We start from the raw sequence: 18,883 nt of genomic DNA, 5'->3' as shown, positions 1-18,883 counted from the left end.
CAGGGAAGTAGGCGTCGGTAATGTCTAATGCACATGGCCAGCTCATCAGATTGTTACCAGATACTTTAGAGTGAGCATATATTTTTTCCACTATTATACAACATGGGGTTCTCACTAATTAGGAAATAATTTCATTGTTTCCCACAGACTGAGAGTTATGAGAAGTCAGTGTTATATTTTAGGGAGAAGCTTCTTTTCCTAAATCAAAACAAAAAAGGGAAGAAATAACTCAAAAAAAAATGTTCCCAGGCATGTACTTCATTATATGGGAATGGTGCCAGAAAATCTCATCATCTGTCTTTGGGAGGACGTTCAGCTGCTAGTGCCTTCCTCTCTCAAGCTATCATTCATTTCCTCTGTATTTCTCTTTTATGTACCAATTTATATGCAGTCAAGGGTCTCCCCACTATAATGTAAGCTACTGGAAAAGCTACTGGAAGGCTGGGGACTATTTTTGCTTTTTCTTTGAATTCCCAATAGTTAGCACTGGACTATACAAAATGAGTGCTTAATGATTGTGGATTGATATACTGACTGATTGAAAAGGAACAGGGACTAAGGTCCTTAAATCTTAGTTTGAGACCCTCACCAAAACATACACATTTATATTCACACCGTACACACAGATATACAAGAACACATACTCACATGTAGCACATTTGATCTTCCTCTCACCTTTGTAAAACAGGCATTTCTTATTTACATTTAATTGGAGATCTATGGAGGCAGTGTTATGATGGAAGAGGCCCTGGCTCTAGAGCCAGAAGACCTGGGTTTCTATTCTACCTCTGAAACTCACTGCCTGAGTGATTTTGAGGGGGTCACTTCACTTCCCTGGGCCCAGTTTTCTCATCTATAAAATGAGGGTGTTGGGTGAGATGGCCTGTGAGTTCCTTCCTCTAGATAGATGACCTCTATCTCTACCTAGCTTTTTTCGATTTCAAGGGTCTGTGATTTCCATGCCAATTTGGGTCATAGTGACTCCATGCCTTGGGAGATGACATTATGAATTTCTATAGTTAAAAAAACGTTATCACCCAGTGGACAATTTTCTGGTAGTAAGAATCTCTAAGCTTAAATAGGATGATCCTCCTAAAGCATATATAGTCAAAGCTCGTTCAGCTGGGTAATATCTACAAGAGCTTCCAAAAAACCAGGGTCACTTCCATGGCACAATGAGGATTTTAATGGAGAAATCCAACCTGCCAAATTAAACCTACTGGAATGCAATCAATCCTCATATTTACCTACTATAAACCAGGTACTTTGCTAGATGCATTGGACACAAGGTTGCCAGTTCATTTGCATATTTTATCCCATTGGCCAATATTTAAACTTTAAATGGGGGAGAGATTCTGCATAAACTGAGGACTTTCCAATTTCCCTCAAGTTGTAGGTTCTGCCACTGTATTTAAGAATGTACCATGCCATAAACTACAAAAGTGGAAATAACATGTATTATCAATTGCAAACAATCATAATACTGGGCAGCTCTGCTTAGCTGATTTTGGGGAATGTGTTTTCTAGGAGGTTTAGTTTGGGTCTTTGTTGGGAAGTGTTTAATACATCAAGACAAAACATATATATATAAAATTTTAAAACAAAAAAATTAACCATATCAGAGCTACCCCTAAGGAATGGTGAATTAAGGTAATTGCCTCAAGATCCATGCACAATGATTCATATTGATAGTGATGATCAATGGCACTGATTTGGAGAGCCACTGAACAAGGAAGAAGAATATGGATACACGAGCTAATGCTTCAAAGAAGAGCCTAGAGTTTCAAATACTTACATGTATACAATAATCCTATAAAGTTTTCTTCCCTTGTTGTCTATTGCTAAGGCAAAGTGGGTGAGACTGTCTCTTCTATCCACACTAAGCCATATGGCTGGCTGCATCTTTCCCCAATCTCCTTATCTTTAAAATGGTAACAATACACACTCTAAAATGGGGAAAGCACCTTAAAACCTTAAAACACTATATAAGTTAGAGTTACTATTATGTTTGGTGATTTCTTTTCCCATTCAGAACTGCCTTTGGTGTTCATTTCACCAGATTTTACTGGAATAAAGATGTTGATAAGGATGGAAAGAGTGATTTGCTCTAAGCCAAGAATTTCATCACTCTCTGGCCAAGAACATTCAGAAAGCAAGATAAGTCTGGAGGAGCTGACCAAGGAGGCAGCCCCAAAACGCTTTATATGTACCTGAATGGTGTTGGTGCAAGATTGGTCATGAAGGAGTGAAATCAGTGTTAAGAGCCTCACTTAGGACACAGAGAAGAACAACGAGGAGGGGCTCCACCAACTTCTCCTTGGTGCAGGCCTTCTGGTGTACCAATGCAACCCTAGCAGCAGAGTATTTTTCTGGAAAAGGCAGTTGGTGGGGAAACCTGGGGGAGTTACCTTGGGTATCTTTCTTCTCCTCTTTCCATTCTGGGGATTTTCCAGGTTGAAGAAAGTATCATCTGGGCTGCTGGGAGTAGAGGGTGGGCTGATTTTGGACGGAGATCCAGTGCCATCTCGACTTAGCTTTCTCATGTCCAACAGCTTGAAGTTCCTCCGCTCCGAATTTTGCCGGAAAAATGCGGGTTTGGAGGCTAACTGTTGATGAGGAAAAGGATCATGAGAAGAAAAGAACGAGGTAATGAGGAAGATGTAGAAGGAGTCACCAAAGTATAGACCTTTCTAAAGCAAAACTTTTCAAATCAATAAGCCCATGAAGCAACACAACATTTTCCCACCATAGCTGTATGCCTTTGGGAATCTCTAAAACAGTATTCCTCCAAAAATCAATCCATCTATGGGCCAGCCTTCATTAAGCCTTACTAGAGGGATTGTACCGAGCACCAGAGATACAAGGAAAAGCAAAAACACAGAAACAGTCCCTGACCTGAAGGAACTTACATACTAATGAGGTAGAATTTGGATAATCTGGGGTTTGGATAATTTGAGGTTTATATGATGCAGGATGATTGTTAAAATTCCTAAAATAGATTCCTCTTTTGTCCCCCAAAGAGTTTAAAAGTACAACATGATTGGGGAGGGGGGATTTTCCATTCTTAGTCTATATTTAGTACTATTTTATCATACTGAAAGAAAATAATAACACTACTGATCTTACTTGGTTTAGCTCACAAGTATCCAAGTGTGGATCCCATGATCAGAAATCCACAAGTGTAGCCTGAAGTCACTTAATCATATACTGAATGACATTCAACTTCAAAGGCTATTTCTAATTAATCCAAACCAGCCAGCAGTTGTTTACAAAATGGTACAATGAGGTCCTGATTAGTGGGAACAAAGAATCCCCAGAAGTGTTTGCTATTACTCAAATTCACACTTCAGATTTCCATTGGGTTAGATCCAGTTATCGTATTTTACATAATTCTAACTTCAAATAGTACAAATTCTAGTGTATGTGACCACTTGAGGGAATTGATTATTCATACTAACCTGGACCTGACTGTAGTGGTGAGCAGGTGATTAGATTCTACCATTCTGTGAGTTCATGAAAGTTAATGGATAAGGTAAAACTTTTTTAGCTGAAGAGCTGCATCCCAAGTTCAAGTAGGATGCATGTTGACCTTGTGGGTTTAATTTTTTCTGTTTGCTTTATTCAAGTATTTGTTCAGATCCTCCTGTCTGAACATCTGTAGCAAGCACATAAAGAGGAAGGAAGACACATGTGCTACCATCAAATTGTTTTGTTTCCACACATACTCCCTGGATCTCAAATAGTGCTTGAGACAGGAAAGGGCCTGAGGAATGAAAAGGGAGAGGGAGATGGAGTAGGGGTGCTCTGGAAAAAAAGGAACTGGGAGCTAGAGAGCAGACTTGAGCATGGAAAACTGGCTCGGCTGGGAGGAAACTGGTCAGGTGGAAAGGGCAAGGGTGTAGAAAGTGGGGGTCAGCTGAAGGCAGGAAAAGGAAAGAGAAGGTTTCCTCAGAAAAGGAAATAAGGAATGGAGCCCTTGATCCAGGAAGGGATCAGGCTGAGGACTATCTAATGGGCAAGCTTCACTTTAATAAACTTCTGTGATCTCATTAATGGGGGTATTCGTTCTACTGCAACCTATCCATGCTTTTTCATCCTGTATGATGATACCTGTCTACACTCCCCTTAGATTCTCAGCAGATGATGCACCCAAGGTACTCAAATCCTTCTTCCCGGGTAGAAGTAATGTTTCATAGATCCCTTAATAAATGCCTTTCTCTCTCTTCCCTTTCCCCATCCATAGGTGAGAGAGGGATCTATAGGTATATTTGCAGGTGTTTCCCTTGAATAAAGCACAATGTACTTCAGGGAAGATTTTGTTTTTATCTTTATGTTTCCAGTGTCCAGCACACAGTAGGTGCTTGAGGAATGCTACGATTTAATGACTGATTGTGACAAGTAGAGAGGGTTATGAATTCTAGAGAATCTTAACAGTTCTCCACAATTAAATCAACCCAACACTCAATATATAATTTGAGTTGAACTATCCTAAGCACAACTGAACTCATTTGATCACCTACTGATGTACCATTTTTATCATATTTAATTATTCCATGTGTATGGAAAATTGGGAGATAACAAGAAGAGTTCAACGCAATGCACCATTTAATGTCCATCTGAGTGAAGACAGGAAGTGCTTTAAGAATTCAAAGACAGGGAGAGATCAGTGTGAGTTACAGTCATGAGTGAGAGCCATCCAGAAAAGCTTCCTGGAGGAGGTGGGCTCTGAGCTGCACTTTGAAGGATGGGCATGAATTTGGGGAGGCTGAGAGAAGGGCAAAGGATATTCCAGAGGAATAAGCTGAGATTGAAAAGAGAAAGGTTCAAGGGATGTTTGGGGGGCAATTTCTAAGTCAAGAATCAGAAGACATGGCTTTGAATCCAGCTTTGAGACTTGTTACTTCTATGGCCTTAGGCAAGTTATTTAAACTTTCTAGACTTTAGTTTTTTCATCTGTAAAATAAGAGATATTTGACCAGTTTACCTCAAGGGTCCTTTTCTAGTTCTAAATCTATGTTCTAAGTCTGGCTCTAATGGAGGGTTTATGTAGAAAAAAAGATTATATCTAGCATTCATATAGCACTTTAAGATTTGCAAAGTGACTTACATGTTTTCTCATTTGTTCTTCACAGTATGAAGTCAATGCTATTATTATTCCCATTTTACAGATAAGGAAACTGAGGCTGACAGAAGCTAAGTGCCTTGTCTAGGGTCCCACAGCTAGTAAATGTCTGAGGCAAGACATGAACTCAGGTTTTCCTAATGCTGAACCCAGTGCTCTTACCCACTCTGACACCTTGGCAGGCTGGAGAGGTAGGTGAGGGCTCAATTTCAGAATACTTTGAATGCCGGGGTAAGGATTTTGAAATTTATCTTGTAGTCAATAGGGAGGACAACTTCCTCCCCTGTTCTACTTTTAAAAAGATACATTTTTATTGATATTTTTAAAATATCATCTCCAATTCCCAATATTTGTTTCCCCCCCTTAGCTCTTCACACAAAGAGTAAATCCTTTTATACAAAGAATTAAAAAGAAAACTCATTCATCAAAAATAACCTACACGTTCAAAAAACTCTGACTTTACATGCAGTTTTCCACCTCTTTAAAGAAGTGGGAAGAAATGCTTTTTCCTATAGGAAAAGCAACCTTTAATGGATCCTTTTGTAAAGCAATGAATAAGTTCAGAATGAAAATAATCGCTTCTTAATTTCAGAACTTTTGAATTTAAAAAAAGCACAATGATCATATTTTGTGAATGTACATTATATAGCTAACAGGAAGAGAAAGGCTTAGGATCTGCTTTGGCAGAGGTTACTCACATTGATGAAATCACAGATCACCTAAGTGCTGTGTTTCAAACCTAAAATAGGACTTATATCTTCCTTGAACATCTTATTCCCTGAAATTTGGAAAAGGGATGCTGTAAAAGTGGGGTTTTGGGAAGATGGATCTAATTTACCAACGAATCAGAGGTGGAGAAACCACCTGGAATCAGATGCTGCCACAATCCAGGTGGGAAGTCTTTGAGTCCTGGTTGAAGCACTCCAGAGGCAGGGCAAAGCCCAGTGGGATTTCCATGCTCAGAGGGCTCCTACACCCCTCCCTCCCTGCCTTTGCCACATGATGCCCTCCTACCTTGGTGGGAGTATCGGGGATGGAGGAGGTGGGGGATGCTGGAAAGTTCAGGACACACTTCTTTCCCAGGCAGCGACCGTGTAACTCAATGTCCTCATAAGGATTCTCCTTCAGTGGTGGATCTGTGGTCAAAGGCAACAGGTGAGGAGCCTTGATCCCAGCTGTTACTGCTATATGTCATCTAAGGCGACTCATCTAACCTCTCAGATCCTCTGCTCCTTCAGCCACAAAATGGTATAATAATACTTTCACTACCTATAGGGTTGCTGTAACAATGTGTGAACTATTATTTCAAATGTTCAGATTGAATTTAGGGAATCAATGGCTTTCTCAAATGTAAGTGAAACTAGATAAGGAAATAGTCTTCAAGGTTACTGATGCTCAACCAAGTTAATATCCCTTCTCTGCCTTAAATTGTCATTTAGGCCTTATATTTCACTTTATCTTGGGTCTTCTATGGCTAAAGAATCAAGCAAGAAAAGATTACCAGGTGATCTTTTTTTTACACATGATATTATCAAGTAGGATTATATTTGCCTTCTTCATATCCACTAGACCATAAGCACCTTGAGGCCAAAGCCTGTCTTCTGCCTTTCTTTGTATTCCCAACATTTAGTATACTGCTTGAGACATAGAAACCACATAATAAATACTTGTTGAATGACTGCTGAGTGGCTAGCCCCAGAGGGCAGAACTAGAAGTTACGGTCAGAAGTTAGAAGGAGGCACGCTTTGCCTCTGAACAAGGGGAAAACTTCCTAATGATTAGGTCAATTTAAAAGTGGAATGCACTGTGTTAATAGGTAGTGAGTATCTCATTACTGGAGCCTAAAGGTTAGTTTTTTAGATGACCTCTGATACTCCTACAATTCTAAGAGTCTATGATGCTTATTTTATGAAAATTGAAAATCAAGTCTCAGATCTTGTGAGATCATGTCTCACTCCTTAACTCAGGCCCCACTTCTGCATTTTTGATAATTCTCTTAGAGCAGGGCAAAGCTTATCTCCTTTACAGGTGTCCTCTGTGGTTTGAAACTTCCTGCCTTCCTGGTGCCATATTCTCTGATTAGACATAGATTTATACATCTACAGTTGGAAAGGACTCGGAGATCATCTAATCCAACTCCTTCATTCACAGATGGGGAAACTGAGGTCCACAGAGGTGAGGTGGCTTGCCCAAGGTCATACAAATAGTAAGTGTGAGAGGAAGGATTTGAACTGAGGTTCTCTAACCTGCTCTTTCCCCTCTACCATTCTAGTTTCCTGATCATTTTCTTTTTGTTAATCATTGCCAATCCGCTCTCTCTCCTTGGGCTCCACTTCCTTCCATGTACCCAGTCCCTTTGCCTGTTCTCTCATTTACCAGCCTTGTACTCTTTCTTTCATCTGTCTGTCTATCTGTCTGTCTGTACATTCTCTGAAATATGTATTTTAGGATGTCTTTCCATTTCAAAGAAGTCATCCTTCCCACCCACCCCTTCTCTCTCCCATGTTCCAGCCTCTTACCCAGAATGTCCTCATAGATGTTCTCCTCCGATAAAGTGCGTGTGAGTGCCAGCTTAGTCTGTGCATACCAGTCCACTCTGCTGTTCTCAGATGAAGACTGCAGCAAGTCTTCAAATTCATATGACTTCCTGGATGATTTAAGAAGTAAAATGGGAGAGGGGGAGAAGGGGAAGGCAGGAAGGGACAGGGAACATAAATCAGACTGCAGTGGAGAACAACACAAGCATAATGTATTATTGCCCTAATGTCTAAAGCTTGTATTTCTAAGCTTTATACCTAAGGGAAGGACAGGAGGAAAAAACCTTAAGTAAGGCCTCTAATTCTTAGATCTCAGAGCAGGCAGAGGTGCCTGATAAGTCCTTTCATACAACATGTATTTTTACTTACATGTAATAGATGCATATGATATGTACAATAGATGCTCGTTATATATGCTCATTAATCTTGAGAGGAGGTATGGTGGAGTACAATGGTTCATGACATTTTTTTGTTCCTTAAACCCATTTCCAACAACAACAACAAAAATGTGCTGTGAATCCCTGGTATAATTTAATATACTACTCATAATGTTGTTTTAAATTTATTCATTAAGTACTTACAATAGCTACAGTGATAATTTTTGTCCCCAAAAGCTCCAAATCACTGCAGAAACAAACCTGTAATGTTACAAATGTGCATATGCTTATTGTCACGGAGGAAAAATATGTTCATAAGATAATTGGGCAATTATTGTTACTTGAAGTTCTGTTAAAAATGTTTAAAAAAACCAAAACCCTTGCGCCCTTGTTCGAAACTTTCAAAGGGTTCTGGAACCATTAAATGGGAACCTTTAATGTACTGGATAGAAAATCAAGAAGAACTGGATATAGGTTTCAATTCTGACACATACTAGTTGTGTGGCGCTCAGCTAATCACTTAGGGATATCAGGATTCCTCTTGGGGAGGGAGAAGGATTTTATTAGGCAATAAAGGTGTCATGAAAACAAAATATTTCAGTAAACACTTAAGATAAATTACAACAACCCATGTGTGATAGGTAATACAAGTAAGTACTGTTATCCTTATTTTATAAATGAAGAAGGAAGCAGTAAATGTTGGAGCCAGAACCCTTTCCAACTTTCTCCATCCTCTTTGACCACTCTGCTGTATTTGATCCTGGACACACCACCCCATCCTTGAAATCCTTTCTCTTGGCTTCCGTGACACACCACTGCCCTAGTTCTCCAACCTCTCCAATAAGTATTTCTGCTCCTTATTCACAGGTCCCTCTTCTCTTTATACGTTCTATCCCTCAGAAAGTTCTCGTTCATTCTCATGGCTTCGACTATCACCTTTATGCTAAGGATTTCCAGCTAATTTTCCTCTCCATTCATAACCTTTCACTTAATCTTTAAGATCTCCAGGGCTGTTTTGTGTTTTTTTTGGGGGGGAGGTAAAAAAGTGACTTGCCCAGGGCCACACAGCTAGTAAGTATCCAAGGCCATATTTGAACTCAGGTCCTCTTTACTGCTCTATCCATTGTGCCACCTAACTGCCCTTTCCAGTTCTTTATATCTAACCCTCTACTAAACGTGTAAACTTGAATGTTTTACTGTAACCTCTTTGGCTATATTGGAGTATATTATCTTGAATGTTATTCTAAGTGTATTATCACCTGAAACTTGGAAATTTAGTTATATATAGATTTTTAAATTGTACTGATATTTGTTATAGTAAAATCTGACCTGTACACATATTTGTGCTTCTGTAAGTTCTTCAAGTTCAATATACTCTCAAGATTCTCTCAGCTATTATCTTTCATTCTTCTGTTCTCTCAAGTTCAAAACATTTAATTCACAAATGAACGAATAAGTATTTATTAATTACTTTACATAGTAATTAATTTACTATGGAAGACGCAGTGCTCATTGCTAGGGTAACAAATATAATGACAGTCCTTGTCCTCAAGGAGCATACATTCCAGTGGGGGAGAAAACATACGTGGGAAGTGGTGGTCAAGGAAGTGTTCTCAACAAACTGTCATCAATCAATACTGAAGCCAATGACCATTGACCTTAGGTTGAAGTCAATCCCTCTCTAGTCAAACTTCTAATTGAAGAAGGGATTTTGAATGTCATTAAGCTCCTCTTGGGTGGCTAAATGCCTGGTGCTGATCCTATTCCAACTGAGATTTACAAGGCAGGGGGGTCTACTGCTCATAAAAGCTGACTGAAGTTTTCCAGATTATATGGCAAGAGGAGGTTATCCCCCAGGAGTTCAAGGATGCCTCAGTTGTCCCTCTCTATAAAGGAAAGGGAAATAGCTTGTCCTGTGACAATCCTGTGACAAGGATTCTTTCTCTTAGTCATTGCCAGCAAGATTCTTGCCAGAGTGCTCCTTAATAGGCTGATCCTTCACCTGGAAGATGGTCATCTATTTGAGAGCCAATGTGGCTTCGGAAAGGGCTGAGAAATGGTCAATATAGTGTTTGCTGCTCCAGAAGTCCAGGAGAAACACCAGGAACAGAACAGGTCTCTATACAATATTCATCGATCTAATCAAGGCCTTTGATACTATCAGTTGTGAGGTCTTGTGGAAGATGATGGCAAAATTTTGTTTTTTGGTGAAGTTCATCAGTATTGTATGCAGGTTCCATGCTTGCTAAGGTTCTGGATGGATAATGGACAATGCTCTGGCACTTTCCCAATCACCAAAGGAGTAAAATAGGGCTGTGTGCTTGTTTCCATGCTTTTTAGCAATGTGTTTTCAGCAATGTTGACAGATGCCTTCGGTGAGGATGAAAATGGCATGAGGGTCAGATACCATATTTACTGATCTAATGATATGGATTAATTCTTTGCTTCTTGTGATAATTTTGGCCTGACAATTAAAACCAAGAAAATAAAGGTTCTCCGCCAGCCAGTATTGTACCATCTATACACGGAACCACTGGTTACAGCAAATGGAGAAATTCTGAATGCTGGGGATAAGTTAAGTTCACTTACCTTGGCAGTATACCTTCCAGGGATGTACACACAGATGATGAGGTTGATGCAGGCACTGCCAGAGTTAGCTCAGTGTTTGGGAGACTCTGAAGGAAGGTGTGGGATAGATGAGCTATTATGCTGCCCACCAAACTGAAGGTTTACAGTCACTGTGCTGACCTCACTGTTGCATGCCTGTGAAACCTGGACAATATATCAGCACCGTACCAGGAAACTGAATCATTTCCATTTGAATAGTCTTAGGAAGACTCTGAAGATCACTTGGCAGGATAAAGTACCGGATACTGAGGTCCTTCTTGAGCTGAACTGCCAAATATTCAAACTCTGCTGCAGAAAGTGCAACTCCAGAGTTCTGGCCACGTTGTTTGAATGTCAAATGGCATGTCTGCCTAAAACACGATTTTACAGAGAACTCACACAAGGCAAGTGTGTAAGTCAGAAGTATCGCTGTACAAGGTTGAACTTTGATATTGATTGTGAGACATGGGAGGCCCTGGCACAGCACCACCCAGCACAGAGCGTGCCTGTATCAAAGAAGGCATTGTAGAACTGGAGCAGCTCAAAAGAAAAGGAAGACACACACATTTAGAGATGTCTCCACTCCAAATGTTCATACGGACTATTTGTGTCCGACCTGTGGTAAAGCCTTCTGAGCTTTCATTGGTCTGATCAGCCACAGTCAGACACACTGAACATTTACCCCGACATAGTGATGTCACTTTGATCCTCTTTGAGCACAAAGGATGACAACCAACTAATTATGTGCTGGGCAATGCCCTAAGTTCTGGGGATACTAAGACAAAATTAAACTAGTTCCTGCCTTCAAGGAGCTGATGTCCTCCTGAGGGAAACAAGTACATATATAAGTATATTCGCAATATGTGCAAAACCAATGCCAGATAATTGCAGGGAGCAGGAAAGGGGTGACACTAGCTTGAAGTGCGGGGAACAGCCAGCAAAGTCTTAATGTAGATGGTGATGTCTGGTGCTCCAGCTTGGCTTTGAGGGAAAAAGGACTTCTAAAAAAACTGAGGTGAGGGGGAATGTATTCTACACATAAGGGACAACCTTCGTAAAGATATAGAGATGGAAAGGTAGAGCCGTGAGGAAGAGCAAAGAGGCCATTTTATCTGAAAAATAGAGTCTGTGATCGCGAGTACTATATAACAAGGCTAGAAAGACAGGTTGGAGCCTGGGGTGGGCAGGCAATAAACATTTAGTAAGTGCCTACTATGTGCCACACACTGTGCTAAGCACCAGGAATACAAAAAACAGGCAAAAGACAGTCTCTATCCTGATGAAGCTTATAGTCCAATATGACACACCAGGTGTGAAGGACTTTAAATGACAAAAAGAGGTGACTATATTGGACATTAGTGGTACTAGGGAGTCACTGGAGTGATAAAATCAAAAGTAAGCTTTAGGAAAATCACTTGGACAGCTCTGGGAAGGTGGATGCAGACTAGAGAGGTGAAAGACTTTAAAAAGACATAGCAATTAAAGATTTCTGAGGGGAAAAAGGGGAAATGACAAGTGTCAGAGGGATTGTGTGAAAATAGGCACATTATTGCACTTTTGGTGAAGCTATGAATTGGTTCAGTCAATGTGGAAAACAGTTTGGAACTAGGCCCCAAAGTCATTAATTGTGCATGCTCTTTGACCCACAGATACTTCTAGTGGGCTCGTATGCCAAAAAGATTTTTAAAAAAACAAGAAAAGGACCCATATGTTAAAAAATTTTTTTTGGCAGCTTTTTTTGTTGTAGTAGCAGAGAACAGAAAATGAAGTGCATGACCATCAATTAAGAAATGGTTGAACAAATTACATTAATGTAACAGAATTACATGTATATAATGAGGCGGATAGTTTCAGAGAAACTAGGCAAGACTTATATAAATGGATACAAAGTGAAGTAAACAGAACCAAGAGAAAAATTTATATAATAACAACCTAGGAGCCTAAAGGCATAGGCCTAAAGCTAGAAGGGACATCAGAGGTCATCTAGTCCATGGTAGTACAAATAATATTGTCCCTATTTTACAGAGGAGGAAATCGAGACTCATGAAAGATGACTTGACCTACTTAAAATTGTTCTCAGTTAACGAGCATTTTTTCACCTTCCCCTTCCCTCAAAGAAAAAGAAAACCCTTATAACAATTATGAATAGCCAAGCAAAACAAATGCCCACGTCAGCCAAGTCCCAAGATATGTAACTCATTCTGCACATTTAGTCTCTTTGTACCGCTATAAGGAAGTAGGTAGCATTCTTCATTTTAGGTCCTCTGGAATTAGGGTTGGTCACTGTATTGGTCAGAATTCTCAAGTCTTTCAAATTTGTCCATTTTTATAAGTTGTTACAATGTCATTCATTATCTCGGTTCTGTGTACTTCACTCTGCAGTTAATATATGTCTTTTATCTACTTTGTCTTACCTTATGGCACAACAATATCCCACTACATTCATATGCCATAATTTATTTAGGTTACTTGACTTAAAAGTTAGAGCCAGAATTCAAATCTCAGTCTTCTGACATCAAGTCACAGGAGTCTGATGTTTTCTCCATTACTTTTTTCCCTAGCTTTCTTCAAAGTTCAATTTAAGTACCACATCCTACATGAGCCTCCTCCTGACCCTCCACCTGCTGCTAGTTCCTCACCTCTCCCTGTCAACAATTATCTTGTATATACCGGGGGTCTGGTGTATCGGCACACCCCTTCAGCTCGCTAAGATGGTATCCCTACTTGTAGGGTTGTAGAGGAATCACGATGACTAGACCATGCATGGACCTTCTGTAACTACACTTATCCTTTCCACATAATGACTTTCCCCATCCCAGTTTTGATATATTGCAGGTCAGCATAAGAAATTAAATGGGAATTTGGGGGGAGTTGATTAGAAGCCTCAGATGATACATGAAGGCCAATGCAAATGACAGAAAAAGTTGAGAAACCCCAAAATGCATAAAATACATGACTGTATTATCAACATAGTTTATCTTTTAATACCATAATAATTCAGACTTTTTCTCTGGTACGAAGAGAGAGGCAAAACATTTTATGCAGATCTTCCAGTTTGCAGACACGCCACATCCCAAACCCCCTCAATGTGTAACGGATAATTGTAGTTCTATGTAGCTTACAGCATGGTTGGGAGGAGCTCTTTCTTTTTGGCTTGCAGATGAAACTGTCCATGTCTCCAAATTGGCTTGAGTCAGCTATACTCATTTCTTTGCTACATAAGGGAGTGAGATGATTCCCTTCATTCACGGCTGGTAATACCATGTGAAGGGGAAGAGGCTGAGAATGGGCCGGAGTCTTTGGCTATTTTGTTCATTCTTTTACCTCGGGTGCAGAATGTGAAGTCTCCCACCTTGGGAATTTCGCAGTTTGGGATCACGAGCCAAAGTAACCTAGGAGTCTAGGAGTCCAGATTGGGTATTACAGTCATCCCAGCATGGAACAATCCTGGAATGATCGTTGGGACTCCTGCCCAGCAGAAGTCAGTGGCTACTCCACCTTTGGATGTAAATTTGATGGGACCAATGCTGTGCAGGAACTCAGCTAACTTGTGAGCACAATTCATAAAGCTCCAACCTGCCCCGCACCCCCCCCCCCAAGAGGTCCAGAGATAAGGCTGCTGTAGGAAAGGGATTACACCTTCCAGGCGTTAGGGGAAAGGTTTGTATGTTATTATTTCTGCTTCTTCTCTGAATTATACTTTTAACATATTTTAAGAATTTGAGTTTCTAATTCTTTCCCTCTCCTCCCCCCTCCCCCCGTTGAGAAGTGAAGCAATATGATATCAATTACACATGTGAAGTCATGCAAAACATATTTCCTCATTAGCTGTGCTACAAAAAAGCAAGAAAAAGCAAGTGTCAAGCTGTGTTTCAGTCCTCACTCAGATGTACATTGGTTTTCTCTCTTTGAAGTAAACTATCCTTTATAAAAGCTATCCAAAGTTAACAGTTCAATGGAAGTGGGGTGCTAGTTGCTGGACTCCTAAAGTAGGAGGGCACGGCTAAGGGAGGCTTGAGCAGATAGCATCATATCCCAAGCTATGAGAGTATCCTAGAAGCTGGAGAGGGAGAGGGAGCAGCTGGACTGAGAGAGAGAGGGCCAGAGCAAGTCATTACTTTGTTATGTGATCACACGCACACACACACATGTATATGTATATGTGTGTGTTCTTCATTCGTTGCCAAAGAAGATCATGCCTTCAGAGAAATAATGACATGACTTGCACTTGACTTTGTTTTGTGAGTGAGGGAGGGCTGTGCAGGTCACCAGCCTCACTTTCTCCTGCAGAGCCATATGAATCCAGTGACCAGATATTCATCAGGATGACTGGAGATGACCCAGGATGAGGCAGGTGGGGTTAAGTGACTTGCCCAAGGTCACACAGCTAGTGAGTGTCAAGTGTCTGAGGTGAGATTTGAACTCAGGTCCTCCTGACTCCTGCACTGGTGCTCTATCCACTGCACCACCTAGCTGCCTCACATGTGCTATTTTATTATATCTTTGAATTCTTAGCATTTGGCACATAGTAGGTACTTAATAAATGTTTACTGATGGATTATATTATTGCTGATTGGATATGGATGAGAGTCAAGAATGTACAGAAAGTACAGAAATAACTCTAACATCTCATAACCCTCAGATGTTGGATTTTTTAAAAGCCCAGAAATAACCTAACATTTTTTGGCCTCAGAAATTTCTCAAGTCCTCAAAATATGACTATATTTACATGTTACCAAAGCAAAAGTTAAAAAAAAAATGAACCAGGCTAGTTATTTATTTTTAGGTAAACTAAAATAACAATGTAGTTGTATACCCAATTTATCAAATATTTTATTCATTCATATTTATTCAAATAAAATGACAACACAGTTGTGAATTCAACTTAAACCAGAGGTTTTTAACCTTTTTTTGTGTGTGTCATGAGCCTCACTGGCTATCTGGTGCCTTCTCAGGAATGTTTTTAAATGCATAAAATAAAAGACATAGGGTTAATAAAGGAAACCAATTATCCTGAAATAGTTATCAAAATATTTAAAAATCAAGTTCACAGACCCAAAGTTAAGAACCTCTGAATGACATCTAATTGAGTAAAAGCAGCTTCTGTGTAGACACATGTTTATTTAGCATCTCTACATGTGGGAATATTTTGGTGGAAGGGGACTTTTTTTTGTTCTTGTTAAATGTGGTCTTTTACTCATTCTTTCAATATTATTAAATGTATGTATGCCATAAAATATGTATAATGAAGTCAATGTTGCAGGAATAGTCTTATCTTCTCTGGAATTTCCTGATATTTTGAGGCTTTCATTTTCCATCCTGGTTTTGAGGAAAGAGTTCTTGCATTTAATTTCCTGGGATTTCACAGAAATGAAGAAAAAAGAATGAGGGAAGGGAGAGGGAGCAAGGTAGAAGAAGAAAGGAGAGAAGCAGAAGGCGAAGACAGTAAAGAGAGTGGAGAAGAGAAGGAAAAAGAGAAAAAGGGAGGGTGAAGGCTCAGGGCGAAAAGGAGAGGAGAGGAAGTAGGGAGAGAGAAAGATAAAGAGACAGAAGAAGGAAAAAAGGGTGAGGGGGAAGGAAAAAAGGGCAAAAAAAGAGGAAGAAGGAAGTCATGGTCAAGTGGCTTGGTTTGGTGATTGATAAAACAGATTAATCGGCCTAATAAGCTTCAGACATTCTTCAAAGTACATAGCCCAGACCTGTAATTCTAAACCTCCATAAACTCAAAATCCTTAATCACTTCTCTCTTCAAACTTGGCTTGGTTTTCCTGCATCAGGGAAGCCTGTCTGCCTGCCAAATTTGGGGCTTATCAGCTACAGCCATTTTGAAGAGATAGGACTATAGACAAATGTTAGAATAAATTTTTCTTAAAGAGTAAAAAGTAGATTCCTTACTTTTCTCTCCTTCCCCCTTCCCCCCTCATCTTAAAAAAAAAAACAAAACACAACAAAATAACCCTCAATAACTCCAAATTCCTCAAACCCAGCTGGTGTCAAGCTAGCCAAGAAAAATTTAAACTTTGGATTGAGACTAAGCAGTTGTAGTTTTGGCTTTAAAACAGAGTTTAAAGCAATTGCTGGAAACCTGGAAAGAGCAAATTGTAGGGAAATGCAGGAAAAATGTTAGGAATGGCAATTTGATGGTCTACCTAACAGGCAGATGAAGGCACTGATTTCTTAGAGCAGAAGGATAGCTGGGATGGTGGGGCTGCTTCTGAGACCATGAATCAGAGGAGTTAGGGGCAGCCATCAACACAGGGTTTCCTTAGATTTAGAACTTGATTTGTAGCCTCAGAAATCATCTAGTCCTACCAAAGCCCTAATTTGGGGGGTATTTTGAATTGATTTTGATTTTATTTGTATTGATTTACTGATTTGAATTGAGGAGCCCAGGCCCAGAGAGCTTAAGCAAATTGCCTGAAGCCACCCACATAATAAATAACAGAACCAACGTTTGAACTCAGGTCCTTTGACTCCCAATGCAGTGTGATCTACATTCCAGGGGGAGGATCCTGTGTTGGGCTATAACTGAATTAGGAAAGGATTCAAGCTTCCTGGTTTTTTCCACCATTGATATCACCTTTCCTTTCCAATCCATTCCCAGGATGGTGAGGAGGGATGCCTGATCATACAGGCAGGGGTCTCCTTTCCCCCTGGTCATTGGCACCAAGTTTCAAACTTATATAGAGAGAAATCTATTATGTAGTCAATTAGTTGTGCCCAACCCTTCATGTCCCTATTTGGGGTTTTCTTGGCAAAGATTTAAAGTGGTTTGCCATTTCCTTCTCCAGCTCATTTTACAGGTGATAAAATTGAGGTAAACGAGGTTAGTGACTTACCCAGGGTCACACAGATAGTTTGAGGTCAAACTGAACTCAGGTCCTCCTGACTCTAGGGCCCAAACTCTATCCACTGTACCACCTAGCTGTCCCGGTAGAGGGAAATAGGTAAGTTGAAATCACTGCCTGGCTTTGTATGAAGGCATGTAAGGTCCTGCTGTATTTCTGGCACTGATGTGACTTATGGTGACTTGTGTTCTACTGTGTGTACTGAATGGACAATGTCTTCCTGCAGCAGAGGGCTGGCAGAGAATGAACGGACAGAGGATGTCTCTTTCCTTTGCCCAGAAGAGAATGGCCATCCTCTTGAGTCTAGAAAACAATAGCATCTAAATCTTCTCAGTCTCAGAGATGTGGAAATGGCAGGAGATTGATTTTTTTTTTAACAAGCAAAGAATTTTAGATAAGATACAGACTTATAATCGTAAAAGAACTGACTTTTCAGGCATCTGGTAGTAGACACTGATAGACAAATGGAGAATCCTCTTCTTGGGTAACTAAGCAAGGGACCTGGATGGAGAATAGATTGGATTTGAGCTAGATCAAGTAAGAGAATCACTAAAAACCACTTCCAAAACTCTGTATCTTTTCTACATACCTGTCACTTCCCAATCTAATAGAGATATACATATATGTATGTGCATTTATGTATATATATGTATGTATCTGTGTGTGTACACAGACACATATACACACACACAGAAATTATCCTCACTTCCTGCAGGGAAATATTTACCTCTGAGCTCAAGACTGGCCTGGATGTCATGATTTATTATATGAAAGGGTACAGGAGATTAGAAGGGATTATATTCTCAAAGCTTGTATACAAACAATAATAGCTGACCAGTACATTATATACCATGCTCATAGTAAATTAGGAAAAATTACCTTTATGGTTACAATTTGTTTTATGAATGCTTTTATTTGATTTGTGCAAGAGGACTGTGAAGTAAATAATATAAGGACTAGCATTCAGGGTTTGCAGGTTGGAAATTTGCAGAGGAAACTGACATAGAAGCTCATGAAAAGTTCTACCACCATCAGATCAAGACCTGCTCTGCAACTTTAGGTCTCAAAGAGCTGGCTGAGGAACTGAAAAGTTAAGTGATTTGCCCAGGGTCATCCACCTAAAACTAGGCACAGGCAGGACTTGAACCCAGGTCTCCCTGGTTCAGAAACCAGCTCTCCACTATGCTGAATCTTGGAGGCTGGAGCTGTGAAGTTATTCACAGGTATTAATTGACAGGTAAGCATTGGAATGTAGGGTTCTTGGTACCAGAGCTGGGGCTCTTTCTTCTACCCCACTGTGGCTGTTCCTCAGCTTCTTCACCAAATTCTTGGGAGGGATTTGGGTGGAATATCCCTCTTCATAGGTCTATACTTTCCCCACATGAAGAGAAC

At 40.1% G+C, this 18,883-nt stretch overlaps 1 protein-coding gene across 2 annotated transcripts in view; it reads right to left on the bottom strand.

Moving 5' to 3' along the window:
- Nucleotides 1-18,883, bottom strand: part of DENND2A (DENN domain containing 2A) — a 127,109-nt gene that overhangs the window by 52,605 nt on the left and 55,621 nt on the right. For both annotated transcript variants that reach the window (XM_072652567.1, XM_072652568.1), the window contains exons 3-5: nucleotides 7,642-7,769; nucleotides 6,137-6,258; nucleotides 2,409-2,606 (exon numbers count right to left, since the gene is read on the bottom strand). In XM_072652567.1, coding sequence (XP_072508668.1) covers nucleotides 2,409-2,606; nucleotides 6,137-6,258; nucleotides 7,642-7,769 — 448 coding nt within the window. The remainder of the gene's footprint in view (nucleotides 1-2,408; nucleotides 2,607-6,136; nucleotides 6,259-7,641; nucleotides 7,770-18,883) is intronic.

This window comes from Notamacropus eugenii, chromosome 3 (genome assembly GCF_028372415.1).
Source record: "Notamacropus eugenii isolate mMacEug1 chromosome 3, mMacEug1.pri_v2, whole genome shotgun sequence".
In the NCBI taxonomy this organism is placed as follows: Eukaryota; Metazoa; Chordata; class Mammalia; order Diprotodontia; family Macropodidae; genus Notamacropus; species Notamacropus eugenii.
The sequence above is the reverse complement of the archived record's forward strand: the minus strand, read 5'-3'. Positions and strand labels throughout refer to the sequence as shown.